Source organism: Arvicola amphibius, chromosome 1, assembly GCF_903992535.2.
Source record: "Arvicola amphibius chromosome 1, mArvAmp1.2, whole genome shotgun sequence".
Taxonomy (NCBI): Eukaryota; Metazoa; Chordata; class Mammalia; order Rodentia; family Cricetidae; genus Arvicola; species Arvicola amphibius.
The window spans coordinates 142766127-142790546 of NC_052047.1; the positions used below are offsets into that span (position 1 = coordinate 142766127).

General features: G+C 51.7%; 4 protein-coding genes across 13 annotated transcripts in view; 2 read left to right on the forward strand and 2 right to left on the reverse strand.

Moving 5' to 3' along the window:
• The first annotated feature begins 861 nt into the window (after positions 1–861).
• Odf3 (outer dense fiber of sperm tails 3) lies at positions 862–3300 on the forward strand. 2 transcript variants are annotated; one of them, XM_038315358.1, is made up of 6 exons: positions 862–970; positions 1119–1319; positions 1682–1783; positions 1939–2060; positions 2747–2887; positions 3211–3300. In XM_038315358.1, exons 1-6 carry the CDS (start codon positions 862–864, stop codon positions 3298–3300), a joined length of 765 nt encoding a protein of 254 aa, XP_038171286.1. The 2 variants fall into 2 exon arrangements, with proteins under 2 accessions (XP_038171286.1, XP_038171294.1); XM_038315366.1 differs by lacking the exon at positions 2747–2887.
• Positions 3301–5599: 2299 nt separating this feature from the next.
• Positions 5600–9402, reverse strand: Bet1l (Bet1 golgi vesicular membrane trafficking protein like). The gene is made up of 4 exons (XM_038320734.1): positions 8402–9402; positions 7284–7375; positions 7006–7062; positions 5600–6867 (listed from the first exon to the last, which is right to left on the reverse strand). Exons 1-4 carry the CDS (start codon positions 8418–8420, stop codon positions 6700–6702), a joined length of 336 nt encoding a protein of 111 aa, XP_038176662.1. The 5' UTR covers positions 8421–9402; the 3' UTR covers positions 5600–6699.
• Ric8a (RIC8 guanine nucleotide exchange factor A) lies at positions 8610–19782 on the forward strand. Of its 2 annotated transcripts, none has more exons than XM_038320652.1 (10): positions 8610–9779; positions 10066–10113; positions 10202–10792; positions 11100–11191; positions 11673–11823; positions 13127–13222; positions 13322–13466; positions 13545–13689; positions 14075–14194; positions 19374–19782. In XM_038320652.1, exons 1-10 carry the CDS (start codon positions 9696–9698, stop codon positions 19492–19494), a joined length of 1593 nt encoding a protein of 530 aa, XP_038176580.1. In that variant the 5' UTR covers positions 8610–9695; the 3' UTR covers positions 19495–19782. The 2 variants fall into 2 exon arrangements, with proteins under 2 accessions (XP_038176580.1, XP_038176573.1); XM_038320645.1 differs by lacking the exon at positions 19374–19782 and adding an exon at positions 14522–16945 and having other exon boundaries at positions 8635–9779.
• The window catches only part of Sirt3 (sirtuin 3), a 28702-nt gene continuing 20114 nt past the window's right edge, over positions 15833–24420 (reverse strand). For all 8 annotated transcript variants that reach the window (XM_038320675.2, XM_038320711.2, XM_038320696.2 and 5 more), the window contains 3 exons: positions 21355–21516; positions 17128–17337; positions 15833–16248 (listed from right to left, as the gene is read on the reverse strand). In XM_038320675.2, coding sequence (XP_038176603.1) covers positions 16228–16248; positions 17128–17337; positions 21355–21516 — 393 coding nt within the window. In that variant the 3' untranslated portion in view covers positions 15833–16227. The remainder of the gene's footprint in view (positions 16249–17127; positions 17338–21354; positions 21517–24420) is intronic.

The window sequence follows — 24420 nt, forward strand, 5'->3', positions numbered from 1 at the left end:
AGGTGGGAATGTCTCTGGAAGGGGGAGTTATCTAGAGAGGGTTGGGGGCTCCTTGGAGAGATGGGAGTCCCTAAAGAGGTGGGAGTTCCAGATAGGCATGTGATCCCTGGAGATACAGGTACCCCCAAGAGGGGAGGTCCCTGGAGAGGGCGGTGGTTCCCTAAAGACAGGATCTCGGAAAGGGTAAGCTCTGATGAGATGCCTCAGGCAGAGGCCATTGTCTCCCTCACACACACAGTGATCTAGAACTCCTTTGTGGGACAGAGCCGCATTCTAGAACTCAGGAACAGAGACCCCTCCCCAGTTCTCAAAACTTGGGGAAAGAGGGAAGCTTTCTCTCCATGCTCCTTTTTAGGGAACTGCCTGGCACAGACGCCAGGGGGATAGGCCACCGGTGAGGCGGCTGGGTCCCAAGCTGCTCTAAGCCCATTCCTGCACAGAGGAGGTGAGGCCTCCCGATTGCTCCCTTCTTGCCCATGACACAGCTCAGCCAAGAAGCTCTTGACCCTTGCCAGCCATCTCTTTGCAAAGTTGCATCCAGGGTTCTCTCCCTGGTTTTGCTCCTCCAAAGCCAAGACTATAGTCAGTGCAGGGCCAGAGTGGGCAGCCCCTCTGGGCCTATCCTGAAGGCATGACTCCCATCCATATCTTGGAGCTGGGTTAAGGGTTAGCTTACCACACCAATGGAGAGCTCCCTCTGCTTGGAGCTGCTTAAGACCCTCATGTCTCCATTGGGGCAAGGACTGGGCTTGCAAGATGCAGCATCAGCAGAACCAGAAATGGGGACATAAGGGCCAGGAATGAGATGGGACAGGGCATCCCAGCACCTGGTCACCCTCTTGTCCATGGACAGAGCCAAACATGACAGAGGAGGTATGGGTGGGCAATTGGAGGCCCCATCGCCCCCGGGGGCCCATCATGGCCCTCTACAGCAGTCCTGGACCCAAGTACCTGATTCCACCCACCACGGGTAAGATTGCCTAAGGGCCTGGGGCTTGGTGGGGACAGGGGAAGAAGCCAGAAATGGTGTGGCCTGGGATGGATCTGGGCCTCAATCCTTGACTCCCTGGTGGAGGAGGATGTCTGGCTCCAGCAGCCCTGAGCCCCTGTACCCACAGGCTTTGTGAAGCACACACCCACCAAACTTCGAGCACCAGCCTACAGCTTCCGTGGGGCCCCCATGCTCTTGGCGGAGAATTGCTCCCCAGGGCCCCGCTACAGTGTGAACCCCAAGATACTGAGGACTGGCAAGGACCTTGGCCCCGCCTACTCCATCCTGGGGCGCTACCATACCAAGACCATGCTGACCCCTGGCCCGGGTGAGTGACCCCTGCCTCCTGCTCCAGGGCCTAATAGGCAAGTCCTGAAATGTGAAGGCCAGATAGCCTCATTCCTTCTGCTCCTGGGGACACCGTCAGGCCTGCACAGCAGAGCCTGAAAACCACTGGTCCTACTCTACCCGGAGTCCAGGGACAAGGTCCACACCAGTGCTTGAAAACAGCACCGACGCCAGTATTTCTGCTGCAGACTTCCCTGACCAAATCTGTTCAACCGCAATGCTGGGACCCAGGGGCCCTGTGTCTTAACTGTTGGGACATCCTTCATGGGCACCCAAGTGTTGGGAGTCGGGTGGAGGGCCCCCAAATGCTTGCTGTTCCTGCACACCCTCCCTCCTCTCCAGGCGATTACTTTCCAGAGAAATCTACCAAGCATGTGTTCGACTCAGCACCCAGCCATTCCATCTCTGCCCGGACCAAGACCTTCCGAGTAGACAGTACCCCAGGTCTGCCGCATCCCAGCCAATGGATAGGATGGGAGCTGGGGTCCCAGCATGGGGTGGAGGAAGGGGAGCCCCACAGAGGACTTCCTAAGGTAGAGGGTATCCCAGATAGGAGGTAACGGGTCTGTCACAGCCTGAGGCTCCCCCATCACCCACAGGCCCTGCTGCATACATGTTGCCTGTGGTGATGGGGCCGCACACGGTGGGCAAGGTCTCCCAGCCCTCCTTCTCCATCAAGGGCCGCAGCAAGCTGGGCAGCTTCAGCGATGACCTGCACAAGGCAAGGATCACCCCAACTGAGTACCAAGCTTGGCCCCAGTGACCTGTCTGATCCTCTCCCCCGAGACCCAAGAATTCCCAGACAACTACTGCCCTGTTGGAGCTCTTGCGTCCCCTCCACCTCTGGGTGCCTGTTACATGCTCGGGCTACAGTCAGTGGTGGGGAGGGGCCAGGACACCAACTTAGGAGATGGAATGATACTGAGAACAAGCTAAGGTGTGTGTGGTGTACTGCCTGGAGGGTAAATACTAATTTTAGATAGAGGACAAGGTGGAAGCAAGGAAGAAGGGGGGGGAGATCTTGAGCTCCTTAGGGGAGGAAATGTCTACCTGTGATAAGAGCTGCTGCAAAGGCCCTGGAGCAGACACATAACACTCAGTAGCACTACAGGAGTTGACTTTTACTAGTCCCTGACCTCTGCCCTCAAGACCAAGAGGATCCTGTCCCAACAGGAAAAAGGGACCTTGCACAGACCCTCAGCAGTGGACACAGATTGGCACACTGGAAATGCCACTGCCACAGTGAGGCTGAGACTGATAGGAACATCCCACCCCGTGGCGGTGTTCCCATGGCTGGCAGACAGCCTAAGAGTGCCTTTGGTGAATCAAGGTCCCACACCTAACCCTATCCTCTGGGGCCACATGCCCTAGGAAAGCCAAGTCTGTCTGAGGCCTCTCTTCTTCCAGACTCCAGGTCCTGCAGCATACCGTCAGACTGATGTCCAAGTGACCAAGTTCAAGGCTCCACAGTACACCATGGCTGCCCGGGTGGAGCCGCCAGGGGATAAGACCCTGAAGCCAGGACCAGGAGCCCACAGCCCTGAGAAGGTCCAGGAACCACAGGGGTCAGATAGGGGTCGGGAAATGAGCCAGTGTGTAGGGAGGGCCTGCACCCTGTAAGGATGAGTGGGGACCATGCACCCTTAGGATTTCCAGCAGTGGCCCTGATGGTCACCTTTCAGCTATAGGAAACTTGGCTTCTAGTCTTATCCCCAGATGCCAGTCCAGTGTCCCCAGTGACAGTTAAGGTTACTGAGCGCAGCATGGCCTTCACACTGGCAACCTTGGCCCCAAGTTCAGGAGGGAACGAGCCCCTCACTACAGCCCCAAGCCGAGAATGCTCCTCACAGTCTTCCCCTTCCTCCTCCTAGGTGTACTTGAACAAGCCTTGTGCCCCCATAGTCACCTTTGGCATCAAGCATTCTGACTACATGACCCCTCTGGTTGTTGATGTGGAATAGCGCCTCCTTTCCTTCCCATCAGCCCTTGACCATGATCCTCCTTCAGAAATGTGCTGGGCTGACAATGGATTGGGCACTTCACCAACGGACCCACTGCCAGCCTGAACCTGCACCACAGGGCACACTAGTTTGGACAGTTTTGACAAGTTATTTTTCTCTATACTATCTCGTTTGTTAACCTTGTTTCCTGCCATGTCCAAATTATTTAATAAACGACAGATTGGATTTGTAAGGGTTTATCTTGGGGAAAAGGCAACACTTGTCCAGAGGGGCCCTGTCTTGGCTTCCCAGCCTGGACTTCTGGAGGTCCTACAGAGAAAGTAGAAGGGCTTGGGGTTCAGAGTTCCACCCGACATCTCAACTGCCCTTCGAAGGTTCTCCTCTCTACACGCATGCTCTCTCTGAGAGCCAGGGATCCAGATCATGTCAGCAGTGGCCTGCAGGCTTTCGAAGTGACACACTTCCAGCCTACGTCCCAGGAAGGCCTGGGCATGGCAGAACACACGGTCATTTTCACTGTGCTGCCTCAAATTCTGACCGCAGGAACAATGTAACACGGCATGATCTCTTTACTGCTATTACGTACGAATCTCAGGGGAGCTTCTTTCTCACCCACGGCCAGCAGGAGGATGTGTGCAAGAATGGGCATCTCAGCTGGGCCCGAGGACAAGGACTACAGAGGCTCTCCTGGGTCCAAGGCCCAGCTTCAGAAAGCAGGGGTGCGATATCACGTCAACTTTGAGACAGGTCCATGCAAAACAAGTGGCCTTATCCAACACACCTCTGGGGACCTTACCTGCACAAGCCCGTGTGTCCCAGCCAATTTGCCCTCACTCCCTGAGGTGGTAACACTATCACCACCTTACTCTCGAATTGGCAGAGAGGGGCCACACAGATGGAAGTTGGTGGGTCTGTGGCTGTCCTGCCCAAGCGAGAGAAGGAATCCCTGGAAGACTAGAAAGAAGACATCAATGCCCAAGGCCAGCCACAGACGAGGGTTGGCTCAAATAATTCAAATTCCTGGGAAATGAGGACAAGGAAGACTCCAAGATTTTACTAACGAGGGGCTTCAACTGTAGGAAGAACCTTGTAGCCCATGCTCACGGTCCCTCACACTGGGCACCAAAGCCTTCTGATGATTTGCTGGTGTTGAGGACCCACCCACGCCTTAGGGGAAGCGCCAGGTGTGCAGGCCTGAGTTGGGGGATATGGTTACGGCCTTCGGGAAGTTGGTCTGACCCAGTGGCTGTGGTGTTGGCATCCCCCTTCCCGTGATTAATGTCAGAAGAAACAACAGCTGAAGGTCACAACGGCTACAAGCCTGATGCCCAGTGTAGCTGGAGACCTGCAGAAGACCGTGGAGACTGGTGGAGCAGGATGGAGACCTGGGGAGAAAACTAGCCATGTTGGGTAGGGGGCGTATCTCACAGAGGACGGCAAGACGCTGCTCCAGAGGACATTAACCCCAAATGCAGAGCCAGGTGTGAATGTGCATGCCTGCAATGCCATCATTCAGGGGGCTAAGGCCAGGGGATCATGGGTTGGAGACCAGCCTGGGCTACACAGTTTAAGAGCAGCCTGAGACGCAGAGCAAGCCACTACCCCCAACAACTAAACAACGAAGGACCCTGGGGCTTAACGGTTTCCTGGCATTCTGAGTAGAAGGCAGCAGTCCATGGCTCCAGGGAGACAAAGCTGAAGCATGAACATGCCTGCTGTGGGTCCAGATGGAAGGATGCAGACAGCTGTTAACATGCTTGCTGACAAGCGGAGGGCAGAGCACAGCCCTGGCCCGCGGATGCTGGGAGACAGGGACGGGGGTGGGTGGGTGGGGGGTGGGGTGGGTGCGCCTGCCGTGGGAGGCCTAGGAATGAGGCACAAGCTGGAAGTGTGTGGGGCAAACAGCAAAGCTGCAGAGCAGCAGTGTGGAGCGGGCTGTACCTGGTGGGGGAAGGAGCCAAAACAAAGGGTGGGCCAGGCTAGGCACTTCTCCAGGTTTAGGACTCAGGCAGACACAATGGGAGGGTCAAACAAGCCTAATGTTAATGTGTGCAGAGAGAGGCTGCTCGGTAAAGGAAGAAGGGGCGGTGCCTAGTGCATCCTCAGCACACCAACAGCAAGGCATTGCTACAGGCAAGAGGCCAAGCTGCGGCAGAACGTGGACAGAGGTAGTGGTTCTGGACAGATGGGCCTCATGGTACAGCCACATGGGTGGGTAGTGAGTGAGCCAGGGAGAGAGAGACAGAGAGATGAAGACACAGACATGAGTAAGGTCAGAAAAGGGCACAGAACTTCATGGTTCATTCCTTAAAGACATTTTATGTGAAGACAAAAAGTGCTGGACTCTCATAAACCGTTGGCCCTGCCAGCTCCACAGGTCAGGCTGTGTGCAAATGGGACTGACCAAGGAGGAAGGGAGGACTGGGAGGACTGGAAGAGCATGGGGGGGGGGCAAGTCTGTGGAGTTATGCAACAAGGAGGTGGCTCAAGCTTCCCCCCACACCAAGGGAGACAGGCTGAATAGGGTAGGGCACAGGTTCGGTACAAGGTCAGAAGTTCCTGCTACAAATTCTCCCATAGGTGGCCTTCAGCTTCATAAGGATCCCGGCAGAAAGGCCACTCCAGCACTGCTGGAATTAGAAAGTCCACACTATACTATTTCTCAGTCTGTCTGCCTGGGGATGGCGACATCTTTGGCACTGAGAAGATTCTCAATCCCAAGGACACACATCTCTGCTCCTGGACACACAGTCTCGTGGCCCAGAAGGTCCACGGCCGATAACAAGGGCCGCAGTCCACTCCTTTATCTACACCTTTGCCTCTTCCCTGGGGTCTGCCTTCAGCTGACAGCTCATGGGGATGGCTTTGACTCTTGGACTGCACAGGTCTGTTCTGGATCAGCAGCCTCAGCCTGGAGTTTCTGCCATATTCATCCTGAAGAACATTCATTTGAAGAGGGCTCACAGACATATATCCCCTTTCAATGTCAGCTCCAGATGCTTCAAGAACACAGACACGGTCTTAACTAGGCATTGAGAGGTTAGAGCAAGACAGAAGATCCTTAAGATATTGGCTTCTGAGGCTGTTGATCACAGTGGGCACATTCAGGACTCATAGATGCTTTGTTCAGACCTGGCTCATTCTTAGAGAGCGTGGCTTTGGCTCTAACAGTGTCTCCAGCACCAGGGAGAAGGGTTGGGTTTTGCTTCTTTTCTTCCTCCTTCATACACAGGACAAGCCAACACGAGCTCATTATGACAGAGGCAGCTGCAGTCGTCCCGTCTTAGGAAGATGAATGACCCATGATGATACTTTCAAGGGAATCTATTTTGTAGTCAGGTTTTCAGGATACCGGGACACCAGGGCAGGAGAGCCTGGCTGCCCTTGGCTTCCACTGGTTCACGTCCTTGTCCTCGACAAGAGGTAGGAGAGGATGAAGAAGGCCACGATTAAAACCACAGCCATACCGCACAGAAGCTTCCGGTTGTCTCGCCCAGACCTTGCCATTGTGGAAAAGCGCTTCACACTCCCCGTGAGCAGGCCAGTCACACTCGTGAAATCTGAGTCCTGCAGGAGGGACCCAAAAGGATCACATAGAGGTGGGACCCTTCACTACCCAACCACACCAGCATCGTAGGGTAGAGACAGAGAGCAGACAGCATGGGGGCATAGCTGACTGCCACTGCATGAACTGCAGATGCTTACCATGCCGTCTAGGTATCGGTTCTGGTCTTCGGTGTCCCTGTCGATGTCTAAGGCCAGCTGGTTGGAAGATAGAGAGGGCACAGTCAGATCCTTCAGACCAGTCAGACTTGCCCCACAACCCTGCTAGGAACCTATCACCAGAAAAGGCTACAAAGGTCAAGGTATTACCTGAGGCATCTCTCACGTCAGTGTATCCACAGACAACACATGGCCGCCTTCCTACCCTCTTAGCCCCGCTCACCAAGGTACCACACAGAAGGGAAAGGGCCATCACTAACCGATTTGAGCCTGGTAACCTTGGAAGCCAGGCTGTCGGCCATCCGCTTGTTCTCTCGGTCTAGAATCTCCTCCACAGCACCAGAACTCTGAGCTGCAAAAAGAGAGACTCAAGGGTAGTATTCACTCACGAGTGTGGCCCCTGACTCCTTATCGCAGTGGAGTATGGCCTGGTGAGACCGCTAAAGAGATTCAGCCCATGTCTGCTAACTTAGCAGGTTCCACCCTGAGTTCCAACAGGTGGACCATCTATCCGTCAGGCATGTAGTATGGGTCATGTGAGCATATGTCCTGTGTGCATGTCCAAGCAAGGGCAGGCAGAGGAACCAGAAGGCTCAATCTACACTACCCTGCTGTAAACTGTTCCTGAACATGAATGAGCGTTGCCTTAGCTGAAATCACTATCTGTGGGTGTGGGACTGGTCGCAAAGGAAAAGAGTAAATTCTGGTAGGGGATGGAACACCCAAACAGGCCACAGGAAGGCTGTGTGGGGACAACAGTCGGATCGGTTCCAAGAAAAGTATAAGAAAGATCTCTCACTGGAGAAGCTACGGAGCCCATTTCTGCAACCCACACGGGACCTTTCCAGAGCGCTGTGCCTGTGGAAACCTGACTCCGATGGACGGGAGCTAGACATAAAGAATGCTGGTCACGGTGTGTGAGATTCGCCTCCCAACTGCTCCTGGCACCGGTCTGAAGCATAAAAATCAGCCTCGATGTGACCTAACTATGGGAAAGGCTAGCAGCACCAGCAAACACATGCGACCAGACTTTAATAGAAAGGACTTCTGTGTCCTGTCAATCACTACATAGTCATGAGTGTGGCGCGCATCACACCTGGCATACAGAACACAGGCACAGAGAGGTAAAAGGTGGCACTCAGTCCCCACATCAGTAAAACCCTATTTGGACCCTCCGCTCCCAGCCCCTAGTACCAATCACACACAAAACCGATGTCATGCCCAGGCCTGGGTCCCAAGGCAGCGCCAGTTGCAGTCTAGACCTGTTTTTCCTAGAACACGTAAGCGCCACCCCACGCAGGTCCCTCCACCGAGAATTGAGCGATGCCTCCGGCTCCGGACCTCGCCTCCCATCCCTACTACCCTCAGATGCGCTCACCGCGAGTCCAATCAGCCATCGTGCCCTCCAGGGTCCCACTCCGGTACTCGGTAACACAGCGACGGACGTGGCACCAGCACTTGAAGGGGCTTCCGGTTCCGCCTCGGGTTTAATAACTTCCGGGAGAAGGGACTGGCGCGGAAGACACAGAAATGAAGTTGCTCTGTGGAATGTAAATAAGGGAAGGGCAGGCCACCAGCATTCGGGCCCGCGGATTGGCCAGCAGGATTAGTCCTGAGATGGGGGTGTTACCCGGAGCCTGAGCTCGGGCACTGAGCTGGAGCTGAGGCTCGGAAGCGGCTCAGTAAAGTTGTCGGCTGTCTGGGATGCCGCGAAGCCCGGGTGTGAGATACAGGATGGGGAGGGCAGCCAGGATCGAAGGAAACGGGCGAAGGGGACGCCAGGGCCTGACACCGAGTAGGCGTGGGGCAAGCGCCGGTCAGCTCAGAGGGTGACAGGTCATCCACTGGAGCTTGGCTTGTGTGTCACCGTGGGGTACATTTCACCGACTCTGCCTTCAGCTACGCGGCGTGCGGACCCGGCTTCCCACTCACTACCCAGCGCGCGCGCGCGATCGCTTCTAAGCCCTGACGAGCAGCGACAGCCCCTCCGCGGCTCCTCCCACGGGAGTGGCTTTCTCCAGGGCTTTTTCACTTCTCGCCGATCATTCCTCGCACACGCTGCAGCTTTCTTTTGCCTTGGAAAACCACATGATTTTGATGGTTTAGTTCTTTGTTTCTTTTAAGGCCGGTTTCACTATGTATCCCTGTCCGGCCCCCAAATCACAGATCTGCCTGCTTCTGCCTTTCACTGCGTGCGCCACCTCGCCGAGCTAGCCACCCTCTTCGGACTGCCCGAGTCGTTGTGCTTGTCCTTCCCTGTTCCCCAAAGAGCGTGCATGAGCTTCGCGGGTCGGGACCGCGTGAATAGGCGTGCGACCCCAGCCCACTAAGCGGCCAGGGGACAGTGCTCCCTTAGCTCTCTCCCCGTTCGTTGATGAGCGCGTAAGAGGGACGGTCCACGCGCGGGCCAAGCCCCCCACCTACTCGCCCCACGCCTGCCAGACACTCCGGCCGAAGGGGAGGGAACAAGCCGCCTGTTTGGCCACCGCGGCCAGGTGGGCTCCACCTTCAGCCCGGGACCCGCCCCATGCCCGCACACACCCTTTCGGCTCGGCCGCGCTCCCGGCATCCCTCACGCGTGGACGCTGGACTTCCGGACCTGGGCGGAGCCCCTGGGTTTGGCCGATTGCGTCTTCCCGGCCCAAGCTTTCCAGCACCCGGTGCCAGGGGCCATGGAGCCCCGGGCAGTTGCGGATGCCTTGGAGACGGGAGAGGAAGACGCAATGACCGAAGCTCTGCAGTCGTTCAACCGGGAGGTGAGAGGCACCCGGCAGCCGCCGAGGAAATTTCATGGAGAGAGGAAGCAGCGGTGTGCGCGCAACGGGGCTGGGGTGTGCGCGCGAGCGTGGCAGGGAGCACGGCGGTGGGTCGCGGGCTGGGCCTCGGGTGTTTCAGTGGCGGGGCAGGTGTATGGGAGGCGAGGATGGACTTTGCCTTACGTCCAGAGCGATGGCTGCTGCCTCAGAGGTAGCAGCAGACCGGCTGCTCTGAGCGTAGGTCCTACCTGCTGCATGTGGACCTAAGTACTGGATCTCCCTGCAGCACTCCCAGAGCTTCACCTTCGATGATGCCCAACAGGAGGACAGGAAGGTAGGTGTTGGCCCAGGGGACTCCGAGGGCGGGCATGAGCTACCCCAAGAAGAGGGCCTGGTGGAACCACTTCTGTCCCTCCCCACAGAGACTCGCAAAGCTGCTGGTCTCCGTCCTGGAGCAGGGCTTGTCACCATCACACCGAGTCACCTGGCTGCAGACTATTCGAATCCTGTCCCGAGACCGCAGCTGCCTGGACTCATTTGCCAGCCGCCAGAGCCTCCACGCTCTAGCCTGCTATGCTGACATCACCATCTCAGAGGAGCCCATCCCACAGCCCCCAGACATGGATGTCCTCCTTGAGGCTCTCAAATGCCTGTGCAATCTCTTGCTCAGCAGTCCGACAGCACAGATGCTAGCCGCAGAGGCTCGCCTGGTGGTGAGGCTAGCCGAGCGCGTGGGACTCTACCGCAAAAGGAGCTATCCCCACGAAGTCCAGTTCTTTGACTTGAGGCTCCTCTTCCTGCTAACAGCCCTTCGCACTGATGTGCGCCAGCAACTGTTTCAGGAGCTGGATGGCGTGCGCCTGCTGACGGATGCGCTGGAACTGACCCTGGGGGTGGCCCCCACAGAAAAGCCCCCAGTGGTACTTCCGGCACAGGAGACCGAGCGGGCCATGGAAATCCTCAAAGTGCTCTTTAACATCACCTTTGACTCTGTCAAGAGGGAGGTGGATGAGGTAAGCTGTAGCCTAAAGTCATGGTGGGACTCCGCTCAGCTGGGACATTTTGTGCTTTTGCTTCCTTTGTGCCTCAAGTTCCAGGGTGTCAGGTATGGCAAGGACAATAGGATCGTCTAGGCAGGGAATTCAAGGAAGGTTTCTGAGCTGTGTTGTGCACCGACTGGAGACATGTTCTCCACAAGGCTTCAGATAGCCAGAGTCACCAAGTGTGCTGTAGACAGAGTCTAGTGATCAGCTCTAGGTGACCCTGGAGCACAGGAACAGGAACCCCTTCTTACAAGAGCCCCTTTCTGCCTTTGGTTAGGAAGACGCTGCTCTTTACCGGTACCTGGGGACCCTTCTGCGGCACTGTGTGATGGTTGCTGTTGCTGGAGACCGCACGGAGGAGTTCCATGGGTGAGGGGCAGGCCTTACTGTGTCGCGGGGGGTGGGGGGGGTGCTTAGGCATGGGTTCAGCAGTCCTCAACCCTAGCTGTGATTCAGAAGCACCAGGTCACCCTGTAGAGTATGACTTTGTCAGGGGACTGGGCCACCAGTGTGTTTCCAGAGAGCCCCAGGAACCCTGAGCTAAGGTGGAGGCAATGGTGACCATGGCATTATAAGGCAGTGTGATCTCCTGCTTCTGCTGGTGGTGACCAGTAAGTACCTCAGCTGACCTTGGTTTCCAGAGATTGCCTGGCATCTCAGTTCAGACAGTTTGGGACAGGCTGAGTGTCTACCGTCTCCCCACCAAACTTGCGTGGGGTACCATCTAACCCTTGCCGCTAGTCCTCAGTGCTGTCCTTCAGTCCCCTATATCCTGTGTGCCCCAGGAAAGGAGCCAGGGGTTACATCTGTGCTGAAGAGTTACTCTGTCAAGGTGTCTGTCTGTCCCCAGCCACACGGTGAACCTCCTGGGGAACTTGCCCCTCAAATGTCTGGATGTCCTTCTCGCCCTGGAGCTACACGAAGGATCCTTAGAGTTCATGGGAATCAACATGGAAGTGATCAGTGCCCTTCTTGACTTCCTTGAGAAGCGTCTGCACCAGGTAGGTGGTGGACCTGCTGTGTGGACACCCACGGGCTTTGGCCCCAGTTGTGGCTACTGTTTCTGCACCACTGGTACTGGCAAGTGGAGGTTGGCTTGGTGGTCTAACTTGGACCATTCCTCTGTGCTCTGTGGCCCCTGAGAAGCTTGTGGATACAGCATGTGTGTGAGCCTCACTGCTGATTACCAAAGAAAAGCAAGTTTCTCAGGGTCTACCAAGGTGAATGTTGTCTTTAAGGTCTATGTGGTTCTCTGGAGCCTTTGGTTCCTGCTTGTGACCCTCAGGCTCCGAATGACCTCATACATGGCAGCCATAGCTGACAGCATCAGTTGTCCTTCTGGATGTTTTTGGTTTTGTTTTTCAAGACAGGTACAGGGTTCTCTGTGTAGTAGCCCTGGCTGTCCTGGAACTCGCTCTGTAGGTTAGGCTGACCTCGAACTCAGAAATCAGCCTGTCTCTGCCTCCCAAGCGCTGGGATTAGAGTGACACCCCACCCCACCCCTTGCCCCCAGCTGTCCCTCTGTATCCTAAGGAGATGTAACCAAAGGTTACCTGACTCCTGCCACTACCCCTTGGGATATTTAGAGAGCTGGCAGTCTAGCCTATCCTTGTAGAGCTCACACACAGGAAAGCCATAGAGAGGTTCATTAGATCTCTGAGGAGCCAGAGAGCACTTAGTACCTATGAGCTGGGTGAGGCCAAAGGAGCTGGTGCTGAACATGCTAGCTGTGACTGCCTGCTCCTATTGCCGTAACTGCTAGATTTGGGCTCCAGGGAGATAATGGGAAGGCAGGGAAGGAATGGGTACACTGCTTGCTGTCCATGAGGCACTTTGAATAGGGATTCTATTGTTTGTTTTTGCTGTTTCTTGAGGGCAGTGTGTACCTGAGGTGTGCAGACAGCGTCCGATGCTTTTTATTTTGTTCATGGCCCTGGTTTATAGTTGTAGCACTTAGTCTTAAAGAAGTGAGTTGTTTGACCCAAGTCACAGCTTTTCAGTCAGTCCTATTTCCATTCCTTTTTCTTTTTAAGGGTTTCGTACACCCTATGTAGCCAAGGATGACCTTAAACGTCTCATCTTCCTGCCTCCCAAGTTCTGGGATTGTAGGCTTGTGCCACCATGGACTGGTTTAGTGTTTCCATACTTTCTTAAGCTAATAAATATGCACCATTACCTTTGGCCCTTAGCTAACTTGCTGCAGCGTGGTCTCTTGAGAGTTTACTGCCAGAACCATTTGTTAAAGGTTCAGTGTGCCCCCATCTTACATGGGGGCATGTCACAGTGACAGCAGCCCTTCTGCAGACCCACAGGCTGAAGGAGTGTGTGGCACCTGTACTGAGCGTGTTGACGGAATGTGCCCGCATGCACCGTCCTGCCAGGAAGTTCCTGAAGGCCCAGGTACTTGGAAAAGGACATGGAGCTGGGGAACATGGGTTGGATCCTCTTGATAGGCCGCTGGCTGCTCCAAGCCAACACTCAGAAGAGCTGCCTCCCTAGGTCCTGCCCCCTCTGAGGGATGTGAAGACGCGGCCTGAGGTGGGGGACCTACTTCGAAACAAGCTTGTCCGTCTCATGACTCACCTGGATACAGATGTGAAGAGGGTAGCTGCTGAGTTCCTCTTTGTCTTATGCTCGGAGAGTGGTAAGTTGGGGAAGCCCACGCCCCAGGCCTTCCCTGCCTCAGCCATATTCACACATTGACCTCTGCCCTGGTCTTCAGTGCCCCGATTCATCAAGTACACAGGCTACGGGAATGCTGCCGGTCTCCTGGCTGCCAGGGGCCTCATGGCTGGGGGCCGGCCCGAGGGCCAGTACTCAGAGGATGAGGACACCGACACAGAGGAGTACCGGGAAGCCAAGGCCAGGTGTGTGCCCCTGTTATACACTTGGGTTCCTCCATAGCCCCATTCCCTTATCCTTACCCCCAACCAGAGCCAGTAGAACACAGGACAGGCTGAGGAATAGGTAAAACCTAAAATCAGGCACTTGTGTTCATACTGAATGTAGTAAGGTCCAGTAAGTGGGCTCTCTGGGAACCAGAAGGTCCTGGGCAAGAGCTGTCTGCTGCTGTTCCGGGAGTGGCGGGTAGGGGAATCTCCCTTCTGAAGTCTCACCACCACCAAAACCAAGAAGGTGGGTTCTAGCTAACCCAGCCCTAAGCGTGAGGATGGAGAGCTCCTGCCCCACATAGCCCCCACTTTCCCTATAGCATCACTAACCCATTTCCCACGCACCATTCCTGGGGAGCAGCATCAACCCTGTGACCGGAAGAGTGGAAGAGAAGCCACCCAATCCTATGGAAGGCATGACAGAGGAGCAGAAGGAACATGAGGCCATGAAGCTAGTGAACATGTTTGACAAGCTCTCCAGGTATGTGTTGTGAGGAAGACTTGTAGCTAGGAGACATGGGAACGATTCTGTTTTCTGAGCCCAGGGAGACTGGCTTAGCAGAGATTAGTATCCTAGTGAGGCTGTATTAGACTTTGAGATAACTTGCCCTGCAGGTAACCCTCCAGAAAAGAGGCTACAGTTAGCATTAAGTCCTGTTTATAGATGATGAAAATGAGGACAGAAATGCAGAGGGCTGCCTGACATCTCAAGGCTAATTAGGTGGCAGTTAGGATCTGGGCCTGATTAAGTTAACCCCCTGCCCTGCACACTAGGTCTCTTCCCCAGCCACCCTGTGCTTTCCTGCAGGCACAGAGTCATCCAACCCATGGGGATGAGTCCCCGAGGTCACCTCACTTCTCTGCAAGATGCCATGTGTGAGGCTATGGAGGGACAACTGTCCTCAGATCCCGACTCAGACCCTGACTGAAGATGGCGGCGGTTTTGCTCCCCTTCAGACCTGGTGCTGCTTCCAGACGTGTCCTTGGGGTGCTGCCTAGAGAAGCCACACTCTCTCTAGCAGGGGAGCCTTTCTCTTTACTCCCCACACTATCCATGATTTGCCTTTGGTCCAGTTTCTTGTGTTTAGGACTGTGGTAGTCGTACTCTGTGAAGACTGGGAAGCCACCCTTCATTTCCACAAGTGAAGTTGTTTCTTTGATATTTGCCAAGCATATGTCGTGGCTGCCGACATGGGCAGAGCTGCCTTGGCACATAAATGAACATGCATGTATGAGGGTGGTGACTTAGTGGGTGTACACTGTGTAGGCATGTCTGGGCTGTGCCAGCCCAGAGCCCATGTGTGGGGCATATGCTGTGTTTCACTGTTTAAATGTGCCAGGAAACACACAGAGCACCCCAGTTCCTACTTGTGGTCCCACTGAGCACAGGACCAGTGGCCTCTTCTAGGTTCTTGGTCCTGGTCCAACCACCGCTGCATTGTTCACATACCTGAGCCTCACTGGCTGAAAGCTCAGTCAGTCACAGCACTGGTGTGATTGGTGAAGGCAAGGGTTGTAAGACAAAGTAAAATCTGAGATTTCTGAGGCACAGACTAAAGAGAGTCTGGGACAAGACTGGATATCTGTGAAGTAGCCAGGTGAAAGGATATTAAACAGAAACTAATTCCATTCTCTTAGAATTTAAGATTTCCTAGATCATGGCACATCTGCTGTTGTTGGAGAACAAGGATAGGAGGCCCCATTCCCTGGAATCTGCTGCTGGTCTGCCCGTCAGCCCTGGTCAGAATGGGTGCAGTAACAGGAGGTACTTCTGCCTGGGAAACAGCCTGCACTATATCCTCTGGGTAGGAGCAGAGGAGGAAGCAGCTGTGCTTAATCATAGCTGCACACAGGACAGGAAAAATAGGAGATGCATGGGATCTCCCAGAGTAATTCCTGCCACTGGTTATAGCACCGTTGCTGGAGAAGCCTGAGTGGATAGCGGAAAGTGGCTTAGCAAGGGCTGGGCAGATGGGACTCCTGAGGGTCTGTAGGAAAAGGAGCCTGAGTTAATACAGGGTGAGTCAGTTCAGTCTTGTCACCCAAGAGGATGACACCCACATTACCTGAAATATGTTAGCGCTTACTGTCCTGAAGATACAAATGAAAGGATGCCAAGTTTTATACTAAAATTTATTTCATGCGAGAAATAATTTTTTTTTTTTTTTTTTGCTTGTTTGTTAAAGATGCCTCTGTAGAGAAGGGCATGCTAGATTACCCTAGTATGTCTATCCCTGGTCTGGCAATGGATGGACATGCCATGCTGCCCACTGCCAGAAAGGTGCACTCTACATTGCAGGCTTCAGCAGTGGTGGGACACACGGAGCTCCTCTGCAGTGTGATGGCATGGCCCCAGGGTAAACATCCTGGGCAGTCTTTCCGAAGCAGCTTCAGAAGACCGTTACCCAGGTCACACGTGGTTTGGCCCAGATTTGTAAATGTGTCCGAGCTGTTTTCAGGCATGTCTCCCTGGAGAGGACCTCCTGTGTGACTTTCCCGCAGGTGACAATAGTTTTATCTGTCCTGTCCATCCAGCTGGAACAGACAGGAGGTCAGTTAACTTCACACACACACAGGCTGCATCCCAGACCTGGAGCAGTCATTGAAGTCAAGTAAAATACTTTAAAGTGAACAAGAAAAGGGATCCCAGAAGGCCTAGCACAACATGGGTGGCTAAATAAAGACTGTTTTCCAAGAAATGGCACCAGCGTAATTCAGCCCTAAGAGCCAAATTTTGAAACAAAAAGATAAAAATAATACTGGTGGTTATATCTCATCTCTGGAAGCAGTAAATGCCAAGGCTCGTCCTAGCTTTTCTTTGGCCCATTTCATTAAGAGCTCAGACTAAACACAAGAGGCTGGGAGCTTTTGCCAGTGAAGATGAGGAGACTGCTTGCTGGCCATGGCCCAGAGCCACAAGACAGATAAGGGGCTGGAATTTTCTTAAGATTCTATCTTAGCAACAACAGAACATCAGTTATGATAATGATATATTGTGGTGGAATCCTCTGGGCCGTGCTGCTCTTGTCTATAATCATAGAGTTGGGGGTTGAATGCTAGCGTACCACTATAGAAAATAAACACATATAACATAATTCTCATAGGAAATCATTTTCTGAGTCACAGATACTATAAAGTCTCAAAAGCAAAGTGTTCTCTGGCTTCCTATTCCCAGTGGCTGTAATGAATAATGACACTGATTAATAAATCATGCCTGGTTAGCTCTGTCCCATGCAGGGTGCCGAGAATGTCAGCTTCTCAGTCCTCTCCCTCCCCTAGGTCACAGAAAGATGCCCTAGTGATTTGTGGGGTAGAAAGCAAGTATACAGGAGCACCATCCTCCTAAAACCCAATGCACTGAAGTCAGTGCCCAGAAGAGGACACGCACTCTTGGACTGGGCCCAGAGTGTTTACCTTTCCAGTCTCCCGCTGGATGAGGTCCTGCAGCTCTTGTGTCCAGCCCAGGAGGCCCACCAGCCTTTCCACACTCTCAACCACGTCGCCCAGCTGGGCCACATCCTTGCTGCGAGGACTCCAAGCAAAGGGACCCACCAAGTCTCGGTTGATGAGCAGTCGGGGCACTGACTTCTGTACTGCTTCAGACAAGCTAGCAAAAGGCTCTACCTGAAAGACAGGGTGTGAAGGGCAGGGTGTCCATGAACCAACAGGACACTGAGCTTCACAGCCACTGGTACCTTGGGGCAGGAGACAAGGCAGACACTGTAACTCAGAGCTTGCCACTTTGTTTCTAAAGGTTCCTGCCCTGGTCTGGGTGACTTCTTCCCATCTACAGCCTGCCTCTCTTCTGTTCCTGTGCCAGCACAAACCCTGACTTCTCCCCCACATGCTATCCTTCCTCCCAGTCTGCATGTTCTGCCTTCAGTCATCTTCCTTCTCTCACCCGCTCTGTCCACTTGGCCTGGGCCCTGCTCTGAGCCTCTCCTATACTTGCCTGGCATAGAAAAGTAAGCACCCCTTACCATCCTGCTACTCCCACCTCCTAGGTCCCCTCACTTTCCTAAAGGGCAATGCTGCCATCTTATGTCTGCACCAAGAGTAACAGCTAGGAAATGTGGAGATTAAGGGGTGTGCCTGGCTCTTACTTGAGAGGGAAAAGGTCAATTCTCACCTTTTACTAAAGAAGTTTCAAATATATCATGGATTTAAATGTAAACAAAACAGTTGTTGAGCAGGTATGGTAGTGGTGCACCTGTAATCCCAGCAGTCAGAGGTGGAGATGAGGGTCAGCTGTTTAAGGTCATCCTCAGCTACACAGCAAGTTTAAGGTCACCTGGGGGCTACATAAGACCCTCACCTCAAAAAAGCAAAATAAGGGACTAGAAAGACAGCTCAGCAGTTAAGACAGCATTTGCTGCTCTTGCAGAGGACTTGGGTTTGGTTCCTAAAACCCACATGGCAGTTCACAGCTGTCTGTAACTCCAGTTCCAGGGTACCCTGTACTTGGGTACCAGACACAGGGTGTTCATACATACAAGTGAACACTCATAAACAAAAAAAAAAATTTAAATTAGCAAGACAGGCCAAAAAGTTTCAATAACAATTCTTGAATAGGGGGCCAGAGAGATGGCTCAGAGGTTAAGAGCACTGGCTGCTCTTCCAGAGGTCCTGAGTTCAATTCCCAGCAACCACGTGGTGGCTCTCAACCATCTCTAATGAAATCTGGTGCCCTCTTCTGGCCTGCAGGCATATATGCAGGCAGAATGCTGTATACATAATAATAAATAAATCTTAAAGATGATAGATGTTAGAAAGGTGAGACTGCTCCAAAAGATTATCTTCTGAAAGTGAACTTTATGATAACTGGTTTAAAAGATTATCTTCTGAAAGTGAACTTTATGATAACTGGTTTAAAAGATTATCTTCTGAAAGTGAACTTTATGATAACTGGTTTAAAAAAAAAAACAATTCTTGAAGAAAAAATGAGTGAAGGCCTTAATAGCTCAATGGTAAGGAGCTTACCACCAAACCTGACAACCTGAGTTTGATCCCCAGGACTCACATGGTGGGAGGAGAGAAATGACTCCCACAAATTGTTCTCTGGCATGCACATGAACAAATATTAAAAAATAGTTCTAAAATGGGGTTTATAGGTAAGGGTATAGGGAAAGATGTTTTAGACATTATAACTGAGGTAAGACAAAAGAAAGTGACCGTCAGCACTGCCACATATAAGTTCTCACACACGTGGTGGGGACTAACCAGGTTTTGTACACGCTAGGCAAGTACTCCGCTAAGCCACATCAGCAGACCTCAAACCTATTCTTAACTTCACACTGGCAGAAAAGTAAAACATGTCCTTTTGGTATTGGTGAAAATATGGGGAAATGGACCCTGATACACTATCAGCACCTGTCCTGCAGAAGTCCCTGTGTGGGTGTAAACAAAGACAGCCACCACAGGCAGACAATACAAAAATACTGTTTGTCTCTGCTGTCCATCAATAAATAACTGCCTACAGAATTTTTCTTATATGTCCACAATTCCTTGTCCTACAACCCTTATGACTGGAAATGTTTCAGAATTCTGGATGTTACAGATGTTTAAAAAGGTCATATGGTTTTATATGCCATACATTATAAAGCACAGTGGAGATCCTGGGTACACAATCTAGCATGTTACTATTATTTCCATACCCACAGGATCCAGGACACTGCAGATCTGCCAACCCTCTCCTCCTGGCTGGGCCTCACACTCACAGGCACACCACAAGCGGGACTCCAGCAAGGCTGTTCCAGATGGGTGTGCACACCATCCACATAACAGTGTTCAGCCTCTGGCCAACTGTCCCCAAGAAAAGAACTCAAGAGAACAGGCCAGAATATTAATAGCTACTGGGCTTAGAGCTAATTCTTGGGGCTGAAAAGGTGGCTCAGAGGTTAAGAGCACTGGCTGCTCTCCCAGGGGGTTGGGGTTTAGTTAAATCCCAGCACCCACATGGTGGCTCACAACTAGCTCTAACTCCAGTTCCTGGGAATCATGCCCTCTTCTTGTCTCAACAGGCACCAGAAATGCATGCAGATAAAACACCCACATATATAAAATAAAAAAATAAAGCTTAAAAGAAGTAAAGATTCCTAATTTTAACTACGTTGTTATAAACGAGTCTTTTTAAAAGAAGCATATGGTTGGCCAGGCGGTGGTGGCGCACACCTTTAATCCCAGCACTTGGGGACTGAGGCAGGTGAATCTCTTGAAAGACAACTAGAGCTATGTAGAGAGACCCTGTCTCAAAGAAAAATGCAATATGGTACTTTGACAACGGGGGGGGGGGGGGTGGAAGGCTATTTTCATTTCTCTTCAGGAATAAGGATGTAGTGTGAGTGTCCTTATCTGATAGCTGCCATAGCCAGCAGGGCCCATACACTCCTGAGTACCACAGACCGGAGGACCCGCCCACTAACCCTTAATTGTCCCCCTACCCCACCCAAGCCTAACCTCTATTCCAAGCCTGTATCTGACAGCTCTCTGGAATCTTCCGCTTGCTCACCTTTCGCTCAGTTCCTTCCCCAGGTCCTCTTGACTCTGCCTCCCACATCCTCCTTTGTTAGCTCAAGTATGTGTGAGGTATTTGCGCTGCTTTCCTCAGTCCCACCCAGCAGGAACAGGCACATCCTAGCCCTGTGGTGGCTCAGCTCGCCCCTGTCCCACTGGCCACGGTGATCTCTGCCTTTACACCTACAGCCCGGGGTCCCTGCTGGTTTACCTTACTACCTGCCAGCACCATCTAACCCCACCAGCAAGGGCCAATTCACAGCACAGCCCACGGGAGTCTTTAAGCAGAGTCAGGGCACCAGACTTCCCAATGGTCATCCCCATGACCCTGGCCTCATTGCTGGACACTATGGGGTGCCCTGTCAAAACTTAAGTGGATACCCTTACCACTTTATTGAGATTTGCGGACAAGGCTCACACTAAGCAGCCGTCACATTTGCAATGTGAGCCTTCCCCACCCCACCACAATGTTCATGTATAGTTTCCCTCTGTGCACATCACCCCTAATGGTGCCTTAGTTTTAAATCTCACTTTAGCGGTCTAAAGCACCAGGACTGGCCTGGCTCACATTACACAGTAGCAGTGACAGGCTGGGTTCACACAGCCCTAAGCCTTTACACATCTGGTCTCCTGAACAGAGAGCTTTTTGGCCCCTCTGCCCCTATGACTACATACAGCTGGGCCCTTGCCCATTGTCTTACCTCTTTATGCCTTTTGGAAATTTCCTAGCATTCAGACTCAGAGGCAGATCACTCCTTGTCCACCTCCAGTGGTCATATCCCAGGAGCCTCATACCCACATGCAGACCCCAACTGGTCCTCCGACTGCATCCTACCAGCTAAACTGATGATGCTGCAGCCAACCTTCTCCCACCAAAGGTCACGTCAGGACTGACATCTGTTCTTCATCCCAAAGGACAGCTCTGGATCTGGATCAGTCCCTTCCATCCTGCCTCATAGCTAACCTTTTACTATACCCTTATGCCCGCTTACACAGCCATTGTTCCCAAACCCTGGGATGTCACTGCCATTGACTCTGCTTACCTGAAAAGGCAGCACCATCAACCAGGCCCTACCCCCGTCCAAGCCCTCCACCCTCCCACCCATCCCCACATGCCTTTCAACAAACCTCCAGGGAGGTCCCAAGAATGAGTAGCAGATCTGCCATGGGGAAATCGGCCACATGTAGTAAGAACCTTGCAGGCAGCGGCTCCCCAAAGAACACAATGTCAGGTTTCACAACGCCAGTACAGACAGAGCAGTGGGGCACCCTGTCTGCCATCACATCGGCCTGGGGAATCAGAGGGCAAGAACCAAGGAAGGTGACTTTAAAAAGAGGAAAAGACAAGAGCTTCTCAAGGAAATTCTAAACATGTCCAAAATCTGAACTGAGTAATGGACCCCATGTGGCTTTAGCAATTTTTGTCAACTGTTTCTTACAATCCTCAAAAAATGGGGGGGGGGGGAATGGAGGGGTGGCTGGAGAAATGGCTCAGTGGTTAAGAGCATTGCCTGCTCTTCCAAAGGTCCTGAGTTCAATTCCCAGCAACCACATGGTGGCTCACAACCATCTGTAATCAGGTCTGGTGCCCTGTTCTGGCCTTCAGGCAGAAAGAATATTGTATACATAATAAATAAATAAATATAAAAAATGGGGGGTATGTGTGAAATATTTCAAATCAAATACTAGACATCGCCCAGTTTTACACTCAGATTCTCTTGTAGGCTCCACCATGAAACCACGTCCTCAGACGGTTTGTGGGCATCCCTCATACAGTGAGAAAGGCAGCATAAGCCGAAGTGACCAGGGTACTGCTTCCACCCTAGAAGGCATGCGGGTCAGCGTCAGCTCACTGCTGGCATAGTCAGGTGCGATCAGAGCTGCCAAAGGCTGCCTCCGTGCAGGATACGGTAAAGTAGATGGCAGTTACCAACAGCCACACCTAGACCACGTCTCACGCCAAACAGAAGACGAGGCAGTGCCACTTTCTGGCAAAGCACACAGCAACATCCTTGTAAAATAAATCTTTACAGCTAGAAAGGACTGCAAAAATATGTCAGAGCTTATCAGCTACAGACAATAAAACTATATGGAATTTAAATTAATGGGAAAAATGTGTAGCTTGAAATATCTATTAAAAATATAACAACTTTAAATGCCATGGATTAAAAAATGAATAACCAAGCAGAACTTCTAGAAGTAAAAAGCAAAAGTAAAATTCAATGAGAGGACTTTATTCTCTGTAACAGAACAATGTGTTGATGAGTTTGAAATAGATCTAAAGAAATCTCCCAGAATGCAACACAAGCAGTAACAATGGCAGCCACTGCCGAGTGCCCATGACTGTCGGAGAGAAGGTAGGAGGCGCATCTACTCAGAGTAGTGCATGGAGTGGGAGGAACAGGGCCGGATGGGGAACATCTGAAGAGAGAATGGCTGGGGATTACCCTGCATTTCAAGCAGAATAAAGTAAAGGGGTCTATACGCAAACACAGCACAGTGAACTGCGAGCTCTTGAGGGAAACATCTGAAGACTAGGCAGAAACCATGATCAGATAACGGATTCAGAATAGCTGCTACAACATGGAAGAAGGAAAGCGAAGTCAAAGACCTCCCAGATGTAAAGATTCTAAAGCCAAGCTATCAAGACTGTGAACTGGTGAGAGAATAAAGAGGTCAGAAAGAGAAGACAGAGAGCTCTAAACTCATACAAACCTCGTCAACTGGTCTGACTAAAAAGCAGAGCCAATTTAGTAGAAAAAGAAAAAGGACATTTTCCTTTTTTTTTTTTTTTAGATTTATTTATTATACAGCGTTCTGCTTGCATATATTCCTGCAGGCCAGAAGAGGGCACCAGATCTCATTACAGATGGTTGTGAGCCACCATGTGGTTGCCGGGAATTGAACTCAGGACCTCTGGAAGAGCAATTGGTGCTCTTAACTGCTGAGCCATCTCTCCAGCCCCATTTTCCTTTTTTAAAAAATTATTTATTTTTATTTTATGTGCATTGAAACCTCTGGAGCTGGAGTTACAGAGAGTGGTAAGCTGCCATGTGGGTGCTGAGAATTGAACCCAGGGCCTCTGGAAGAGCAGTCTGTGCTCTTAACTGCTGAGTCATCTCTCCAGCCCCCAAAAAGGTTCTTTTCAACACATGTGCTGGAATACACATTCATATGTAATAGGATGAACCTAGACAGACTTACATGCTTCACAAAAATTAAAGTGGATCAGAGACCTACATATAAAGAGAAAAACTAGAAGCTGACATAGGAGGAAACCTAGATGATCTCTAGTATGGCAATGAATTTTTAGATTCAACACCAAAGCAACCCCATGAAAGAAATAAGGGATGGTGTAATACTAACATTAAGAGCTCCTAGTCTGAGAAAGACACTGTAGAAGGAATGAGAGAAAAGTCATAGACTGGGGAAAATATTAACAGAAGATAATGAACTCATAACTAAAATATATAAAGAACTCTTTCACTATATTATTAATTATTTTTGGGCCAGAGTACCCATATGCCTGTTGGCAGGTGAAACTCAGGACAACCTGTAGGAAACGGTTCTCTCCCTCAGCATGTGAGTCCCAAGGATCGAACTCAAATTGTCAGGCTTGGCAGCCAACACCTTCACCTTCTGTGCTACTGCAAATAAGCAAAGACCCCCATAGGACATCTGAACACCAGGTCGCTAGCTGGGGTGCTCTCTGGGGTCTCTCAGGAGGTGCAGGCTGGCTGGAGGAAGTATGTCAGTGCACAGGCTCTGAGAGCTGTATCCTCACCCTACTTCCACTCTGCTCTCTGCTTCCTGCTTGAGTTTGAAGATGTGAGTTCTGAGCTTCCTATTCCTGCAGCCATGTCTGCTGCTTGCTGCCATGTGTCCCCACCATGATGAACTCTTATCCCTCTGAAACCATAAGCAAAAACAAATTCTTTTTTGAAATTGCCTTGCCTTGGTCACAGTGTTTTGTTACAGCAAAAGAAAACTAAATAATACACCTGCTGAGCCATCCTGCTAGCTCTATAATAATAATATATAATAATACACCTGCTGAGCCATCCTGCTAGCTCTATAATAATATATAATACACCTGCTGAGCCATCCTGCTAGCTCTATAATAATAATATATATAATAATACACCTACTGAACCATCCTGCTAGCTATGTAATAATAATATATAATACACCTGC

Excerpts from the sequence above, each read along its gene's own strand:
- Odf3 (XM_038315358.1), top strand. The coding sequence starts at position 862 with ATGACAGAGGAGGTATGGGTGGGCAATTGGAGGCCCCATCGCCCCCGG. Across the intron at positions 971-1,118 it reads CCTGATTCCACCCACCACGG|GCTTTGTGAAGCACACACCC; the intron begins GTAAGATTGCCT and ends CTGTACCCACAG. Across the intron at positions 2,061-2,746 it reads TCAGCGATGACCTGCACAAG|ACTCCAGGTCCTGCAGCATA; the intron begins GCAAGGATCACC and ends CTCTTCTTCCAG.
- Bet1l (XM_038320734.1), bottom strand. Across the intron at positions 7,063-7,283 it reads AGGTTACCAGGCTCAAATCG|CTGGCCTTAGACATCGACAG; the intron begins GTTAGTGATGGC and ends TCTTCCAACCAG. Across the intron at positions 6,868-7,005 it reads ACCGATACCTAGACGGCATG|GACTCAGATTTCACGAGTGT; the intron begins GTAAGCATCTGC and ends TCCCTCCTGCAG.
- Ric8a (XM_038320652.1), top strand. The coding sequence starts at position 9,696 with ATGGAGCCCCGGGCAGTTGCGGATGCCTTGGAGACGGGAGAGGAAGAC. Across the intron at positions 9,780-10,065 it reads TGCAGTCGTTCAACCGGGAG|CACTCCCAGAGCTTCACCTT; the intron begins GTGAGAGGCACC and ends ATCTCCCTGCAG. Across the intron at positions 11,192-11,672 it reads CGCACGGAGGAGTTCCATGG|CCACACGGTGAACCTCCTGG; the intron begins GTGAGGGGCAGG and ends GTCTGTCCCCAG.